General features: G+C 39.3%; 2 protein-coding genes across 2 annotated transcripts in view; one reads left to right on the forward strand and one right to left on the reverse strand.

The window, feature by feature from the left end:
• The first annotated feature begins 63 nt into the window (after nucleotides 1-63).
• Nucleotides 64-4,020, forward strand: lg19h1orf198 (linkage group 19 C1orf198 homolog). Its single transcript, XM_017431406.3, has 6 exons — nucleotides 64-442; nucleotides 1,841-1,891; nucleotides 1,971-2,096; nucleotides 2,186-2,353; nucleotides 2,437-2,790; nucleotides 2,947-4,020. The coding sequence occupies exons 1-6, from the start codon at nucleotides 137-139 to the stop codon at nucleotides 3,001-3,003; spliced, it is 1,062 nt and encodes a 353-aa protein (XP_017286895.1). The 5' UTR covers nucleotides 64-136; the 3' UTR covers nucleotides 3,004-4,020.
• selenol (selenoprotein L) overlaps nucleotides 3,258-8,003 on the reverse strand; it is a 15,311-nt gene continuing 10,565 nt past the window's right edge. Inside the window, exon 10 of the transcript XR_001808946.3 lies at nucleotides 3,258-6,014. The gene's annotated coding sequence lies outside the window, so the exon portion shown is untranslated. The remainder of the gene's footprint in view (nucleotides 6,015-8,003) is intronic.

An 8,003-nucleotide genomic window follows, 5' to 3' on the forward strand; every position in this document is an offset into this window, starting at 1 on the left:
CCATTGACGAAGAAAACACCCACTTCCGGTCTTGCGCAGATCCAACTTCCTTTTTTTTCTCCCCCCGTCACAAAAACAACAACCAATGACTTATATCATATAAGTCTTTGACAACAACAGTTGGGAGCTGTTAAAGATGGCCGCCGCAACTGTTGCGGGGCTCGATGGCCACAGGATGGAGGAAAAGAAGTTGGAGTATTTCTCCTCCATCAGCTCCATGGCCAAGAAGATCATGCAGGAGCGGGAGAAAATCAAATCCGAGTACGGCTCGTCGTGGGAGCGAATGACGCCGCAGGAGCAGGACAACGCCATCGACAACTGTCTGATGGACCCGCACATCCGAGCCCGATACGCGATGCACAAAGTTGACCGGGAGGAAGTGGTCTGTTACCCCAAACTGCTCCTTCAGACGGGTCAGAAGATAGTTCACTTTGGCGAGGAGGTACTTAGACACGATTTGAGTTTAAAGTGTGATTTGTCCGGATGCTAACAGTTTGTATGGTTGCTAACAGTAGCCACGTAGCCACAAACAGACGTCCCTTCGGCTGCGTAACCTAGCAACAATTATACGTATTTTGTGTCAAAAAACTGAAGATTTTAAGGTATGATATTATCAGTTTCATGTGTTAGTGTTGGGCTAAATCTTCCCCTATCCCTATTTTTATGTTAAACCCTTGGTAACATTTTATCTGGGCCCCAAGATAACATTTATATTTTGTTAAATCTGGCCCTTCAGTTTGTGACAGATCCAGTCTCTGTCGCTTCTCATTTTGCTTAAAAAACTAAACCTATTTAGTACCGTCTTCCTGTGACGGTTACTTTGAAGCCAAGAAAATTAAGTTTCAGTTCCTCTGTAATCTTTGGCTTTGACGTGAAAAGGGCACATCAGATGGGACAGATCAAACTCTTGTTTATGAATTTACAGCCAAGAAACAATACTGGTGTATATTGCCATTTTTAGTATTTTCTCGTTTCAGTGTCAATGTTAGCAGCTGTATGATTGAATTTTTGTTGATGGCTTTTTAGCTGTTTAATGTAGAATGCTAATGATGTCTTCTTAAGTTCAATTCATTTATCTTTGTTCATTAAAGTATGTTTCTTCTAAATTTTATATAATATCAAATTGGGAAGAGGTATTTGATATTTCTATATGAATGATTTGACATATTACGTCTAAAACCAGTGCTAATGTATGTATTTTTTCCTAAATATTGATCAAGATTGGCCCTTGGCTAAGACCAAGTTTTTAATTTTGCCCCCTTTGTGTAACTGAGTTTGACAGCCCTGATTTAAACTGTTTATTTTCTAATTTGTTAAATCAGTCGTCCTTCCCTAAAGTCAAAAAGAAATGTCTCAAAAGTGCCAAGTACAAAGACTGTATTCAAAATGAGTTTAAAAGGCACCAAATATACAAAGAAAAGCTATTGCTTTTATTTATTTTTGGCTTTATTTTTAGCTTCACACAAAAAAGAGATGCTGCTTTTAAAGTTACTCATTGTGAATGTATAAAATCAAACATAAACAGGTTATCCTGAACTATATCAGACTGAAAAGTAGTTTTCCAAATATATTCATATGCAGTTATGAAATGTGGGTATGCACTCAATGTAAACAAAGCATTTTTATCTGCGTACTTCACAAAACAAATCTTGTAAGGACATATTAATACATCCAAATTGTCGGACTTCTTGAGCCCAAACGGCTCTTTTATGGACCATAATTTTTAATTTAAGGACACATTAAACTATGATATTGTGTTTATTTTTGTTTTAACCAGTCTGTATGATTTAGCAATGAGCAAAACTAACTTAAACTGATCAAATCACGTTTATTTTTGCAGGACATTACATGGCAAGATGAGCATTCAGCCCCTTTCTCGTGGGAAACAAAGGTATAAACTGAAACATGGTGCATACATGATAAGTAGGGTGGATCTGAATGCTGATTTAAACCGATTTCTCATCTTTTAGAGTCAGATGGAGTTCAGCCTAACACCGGGCACTGCAGATCAGGTTATCACCGTTTCACAGGCTGACACAAAGACGGCAAAGGTTCTTCATTCCAACCAGCCCGGCAAGACTACAGCAGGACCCAAGGTATGGTTTGGTTCCATCTCTGCAGTAGCTGAACTGATAAGGAGTTGTTGTGTTTGTCTGCAGTTATTAATCAGGACTGTGTTATTAAGGTGTCTGTGAGTGAGGGACGAAGGCCTGAGGAGGAGTCGTCCTTCTGGAAGATCAGCGCTGAGAGGTCAAGACTGGAAGGTGAGAAAGCGGACTTCCAGTCCCTGACCCCCAGTCAGATCAAGTCCCTGGAGAAAGGAGAGAAACCCCTCCCCTCCTACCTCAGACCGGTACGTGTTTTAACACCTGGTTGGTGTCAATTCCAGAAATTTCTGTTAAAATGTTTTGATCTGATGTTTTCTTCTACCTACAGGACAGCTCCATCATCTCCAAGGAGCCTGAGGCAGCGGAGTCTCACCCTCCAGTTCCTGCAAAGACCACCAAGCTGCGAGCGCCCAAGCCTCCTGCGCCACAGCCCCCTGCCCCCACCGCCGTCAGCGCAACGCCTGCGTCCATCTCCATCGCCCCGACGCCGGTCCCACCTGTCAGCGTCTCATCGTCAGTCGGAGGCTGGGAGAGGTCTCAGAGCACGCTGCCGTCAGTCAGCAACACCCTGGATGAAATGTTCTCCTCCAGCCTGATGTCAAAGCCCTCTAACCCCGCCGCCGCTGCTGCGGAGAAGGAGGAGGAGGGGTCACCCAACTTGGACAGCCCCACCTTTTCCCAGGTGAGTTCTGAAACAGTCTTCAGATTGACCTTTATTATGAAAATACTTGAATTCAGCGACCATTAGTCTGACTTCCTGGACAACAAACACTGGGACTAGCCTGCCGATTGGCTAAACGTGCACTAAGGTTTGTTTAAATGCTTCTTTTTCTTACAGTTTAACACAAGCAGCAGCATCCTGAAGACTGGGTTTGACTTCTTAGACAACTGGTAACCCTCACCTGAGACCAGCCATCCTCTTCATCACTTTAAAGAAGGACCACACTGCCATGACTACCACCAACCATGTCTAGATTTAAGAGACACTGTTCTTCAAAATGACCATGTTATAATCCAGTTATCATCCTCAGCGGCTTCTTTAGACATTATCTCACCACCTGTCTGTTGGTGATTTGTTTTATTTGTTTTTCTTCAGACAAAAAGCTGATGTTTAGTTCATCGTTTTGCCAAACACCCTCAGTTTTACTCACGCTATGGTACACATAAAGAAACTGAATGGCATAGGAATAAAATAATTGGACATCAATTTGTGGATATATTTGTAAACGTCTGCAAATGTTAACGTGATAGATTTGTTGCTTGAAGTTTGGCTGCATAGACACTACAGTAGTAAACAGTTCTTCACTACAAGCATGTCAAAGCTTATCTAAAACTATCAAATTCTGTTGAAATAACAGGTTTGCTCTTCTGTGATTTTATTTGTTGAATCATGTTCCTGATGTATGACCCTTCAGGTTTTAGAGTTAAAGTAGTCCTGTTGAGCCGTTCGTTATTGGGAAATGTTTTAAGATTTCGAATGAGGAAAATCATGTAATTTTTCAGGATATATTTTTAATTTTAATATTGGTTTACAGTAAAAAATAATAATCAGGCTATTGATCTTTTGGGGATTTAAAATAAGGATGGAAAAGCTGAAGTTTGTGTGCTCAGGCTGCTACGGAAAACTGTTACAGACGTTAAAGATGAGCTCCACACATCCCACCTGAAACTGGAGCTGAGCAGAGCTTTGATAATAATAAGAAAATAAAAAATACATTGCAACGTTAGCCTGTTGGTAAGTGAGCCGAGGTGCAATTATTGGTTGTTTTTTTTCATAGATCAGAAACCCAGAACATAACTAGAGAACTATTTGACTTAGTTTTACATTTATCCTCTGATTGTATCTTCTGTTGTATGAATATTGCAATTATTCATTTGAGATTAGTTTGAAAATAAATTAAATGTAAATATGTTTCTTGTTTCTCTCAGGTTTGTTCATTTTTAAATCATTTTACTGTTTTTTTTTTCCTTCTTTTGTTCTAGATAACAAATTGTTTTCTGTAAAGGAAAAATAGTCCCAACAGGAAATAATTATTTTTAACTTCAAGCCGTACAAAATAAGTTTCTTCAACTTTATATTCAGGTAATATTAAACTAAAACAAGATGAATAGAAGCAGTTTCTCAATTCCACTTCAGAAGAGGCATCATAGAGTTAGCTAAATATCAGCCACATATATAATAATATTAGTTCAAAGCAGTGTTGTACATCCCTTAAAATATATTAATAAACCTCTGACATAATGGGGAACTTGGTGAGTCTGCCATTTTAACTCTGTGCTGCAGAACTATAATAATCCCAGACCGTAAACTCAACCACACAAATCATTTCAGTGCATTACTCATCACACAAACCGGATCAGAACCGTTGTACGACATCAGAACGTTTCACACAAACCAATCAGAGAAATGATTCAGGAACCATTAACAGCCAACATCCGCACACGCCATCAAGTCAGAGTTTAATGGTTTCTACGTTCGTGCTGAACTGAGGCACCTCTGTCCCTGGTAGGAAAACCTGAATGGCCGTTTTTGTTTTCAGAAAATATATTAGGTGAAAAAAAAAAGAGAGAGGAGGAGAATATTCAGCTGAATGAAAATGACTGCCTGTTATAAAACTGAAGAACCAAAAGAGAAACAGTCTGTTTCCTTACGTCCAGAACGTTAACAGGGCAGCCTGACGGGCAGACATGAACATTATTATGTAGTAAATAAGATTATATGTCTCAGAGCCAGGAATAAGTGATCTGACAGTGAGAGATGCTGAAACATGTTCGAGCTCTTCTGTGATGCTCCAAAACAGAAATAAAACGGTAAAAAGCCAACGTTTAGCCTCTTTAACAATCTGTCTGGCAAGTTTTACAGTTTTTAGCACAGGTGTAATTATATAAAAATGATTCAACTCCTTTAAAGTCTGGGTATCTACGTGCGCACAGACAGCATTTTATTCTTTTATTAACATTATGAAATCAGTCATGGTCAGTATAAATTGTTCTTCTTCACAAAAAGAAAAAAAAAAAAAACAACTTTTCAATAATTAAGTGAAATCCAATTTCTAAAAAGCAATTCTAATTAAATAAAAACTTGTAATGTAGAATAAGTTATTGCATAAATATGGGGTCAGGGGATGGATACAGAAGGAGTTCTGTTGAATCCATCATGAAGAAATGGAAGGAACATGGGACACATAAATCTACCAAGAGCAGGGCATCCTCACCAACTGAGCGAGAAGAAGAAGAAGGAGAACAGGGAGCGACACACCTGCAGGTGAGAGGGGAGAGACTGAGGCAAAGAGAAAGCTACCATCGAAGGAAACTCTGATTAAATCTCTACAGTTTACCAAACGGCATGTGGAAGACTCGAACGGTCGGATGCTTCCCGACAGACGTTCCCAGTCAAGACTGACATGAAAGAAGGTTTTGTTTTCGTCAAAAAGTCAGTTCCTGTTAACCATGATTGATTTGTTTTAGCAATAAAAGCCTAAAACATCCAAGGGGGTGAATACTTTTTATAGGCGCTGTGTGTGAGCATGAAGGCCCCACATACAGATATTTAAACTGTAAGTTTAAGGATTAAACACACTGTCTGTCTCTCTTGAAAATGAGTCTTTGTGTCTCAATAAATAAAGTGGAAATCAAATAAAAAGTGAATTACTGCACGCTGATGATCTAATTGGAGTTAAAAAGACCATTCAAACCCTCGGAACTGTGATGTAACAAAGCTGTCAAAGCCAATCAAACCTTTTCAGCGAGCACGTTTTATTTTCCGTCTGGAAAACGCTTCTGGAGTTCCTCCCTCCCATCGGTGAAACAGCGAAACACGCCTGACCCTCCGAGTCCCGGCCGCTGCTGGCGCTCCTCCCAGGCTCCACATCCCCGAGCCCTGCCTCGCTGCGTTCCTCGGAAATTCTGTTGGATTAGTGAGGCATTTTAACCGGCATGGCTACACACACACACACACACACACACACACACACACACACACACACACTCATTTCATCTTACATAACATTTCCTTTCTTTCTATGCCATCATTTCCTGAACAGATCCACAACCCATATTTTTGTTACCACTAATTATTTAATTATATAAAGAAGGCTTTACCACAGACCTAATATAGTTGAATTAATAAAAGGCCTGTGTTAGTATTTGTTGTGTGTGTGTGTGTGTGAATTAATGACTGCAGCATGCTCATTAGTGGAATGCTGAGGACTGAAACCATAAATAACAGTCAACATTAATGTAAGTTTATGAAACAGCAGCAGTTTAAGTGCTCGCTTTCTTTAATCAAATGAAAAGTTCCCTGTTTGTTGCAACAAGCTCACGTTATCTGACGTGATCAGGAGCTAAAGTTGTTTTTTGCTTTTGTGCTGTCATCCTGAAAGTTTCTGGATGTTATTCCAAGGTATTTGCATCAAATGGACGGAGTATTATTTGTTTATTACCAGCAGGAAACTCCAGCCTGGAGGGTCAGTCCAGATAAAGACACATTCTTATAAACATCATCTGAGACGGAGTAAAAATGTGACACAGACCAGTAAATTCAGTCATGGTTGCAGGTTTTTGTTTCCCACTACATATAAAACACAAAGAGTTTGGTTTCGTTTTGGGTTAGGGTATCTGCCGTTCTACCTTTATTTGAACACAAGTTAAAGGAATTCAAGCCTGGAAAAATCACCTCTCAGTTCGCTGTTTTAACCGTTTCGTTTGTTTTTTTTTTAGAAACTGTTGTGTCAGATTTGTTAGGTTCATCTTCTGCTTGGAAACTTTAAAAACAAAAACACAAAGACGAACTTTTGTATAGCGCTGAGGTTTGAATTTCTCTTTGAAAGCAGACGATGGCTGCAGATACCTTAAATAAAGGTTTTAAAAACAGGAACTGAGAGAATTAACTTTTGTTGAGGTGAGATCTTTTTCTTTTGCCACTTTTGCCTATAAGACAATTACTTTAGTTTTAAAACTTCAGCTTACATCCAACCTTTACATGAAGTCTGCTTCGTTATGGAATATTTGCAGATCTAATGAACATTCCTGATCACTGTTTGCACTCATGCTAACCCCTATTATCACACTCCCACCTCTGTGCTTTTTCATCTGAGTCAAACAAAGACATGATTTCTAACGCTCTTCTCATGATCTGAACTGTGACTTCCACTGAAAAAGCTGAGTATAAATGAAGTTTTCTGTGTACAGTGTGATGGGAGCACCATTCTGATTACTAGGACTCATTTAATGTGGATTATCTATCATTAACTGATAACATTTCCTGATTTTTCAAGTCCATTTCGAGCCACGATGCAAACGTGTTGATGCCATTTTAACTGGGAAAAAAAAATCAAAGGTCTATTCATGATTCTCAGTGTAGTGACTCTAAAGTATTTGATTTGTATGATTTGTTATGTTGTTTTAAATCATGAACTTTGAAATGTGGCTTCAGTCTTCTTCCAGATTTTCTAATGAAATGAAGGAAGAAATGGTTGCCCAAACAAATCTGCTTCATATTTGGTCAACAATTACTGATTCATTTATAAATATTTGATCAGCAGACAACATTTTTCTGTCTTTTGATTAGCTGGTAGGTATTTGCTGATGTTTCTTTAAGTATAAAACCTCTCCTTAGGCCATCTATGGAACCGTAAAAAAAGTAAAAAGCTTGGAAAGAGGTTGTTTTTCTTTGTGGACAGTTTCTATTTTGGAGACATTTGGTTTCCACAGGACAGAGACCCGTGTGAATCTACATTACTCACACAAAGCGTGGAAATGGGAGGCTGGAGCAAAAACAAAGAGCTTTCCTGTTGTTTCGAAGAAAGGAGACCCGAGTCGAAGAAGACAGAAGGGAAAAGACAGCGGGGATATTGTTTTGGGTTTGTGTCGTTCGATACCTGCCCCCCCCCCCCC

Source organism: Kryptolebias marmoratus, linkage group LG19 (assembly GCF_001649575.2).
Source record: "Kryptolebias marmoratus isolate JLee-2015 linkage group LG19, ASM164957v2, whole genome shotgun sequence".
Taxonomy (NCBI): Eukaryota; Metazoa; Chordata; class Actinopteri; order Cyprinodontiformes; family Rivulidae; genus Kryptolebias; species Kryptolebias marmoratus.

Excerpts from the sequence above, each read along its gene's own strand:
- lg19h1orf198 (XM_017431406.3), top strand. The coding sequence starts at position 137 with ATGGCCGCCGCAACTGTTGCGGGGCTCGATGGCCACAGGATGGAGGAA. Across the intron at positions 1,892-1,970 it reads CTTTCTCGTGGGAAACAAAG|AGTCAGATGGAGTTCAGCCT; the intron begins GTATAAACTGAA and ends CTCATCTTTTAG. Across the intron at positions 2,354-2,436 it reads TCCCCTCCTACCTCAGACCG|GACAGCTCCATCATCTCCAA; the intron begins GTACGTGTTTTA and ends TTCTACCTACAG.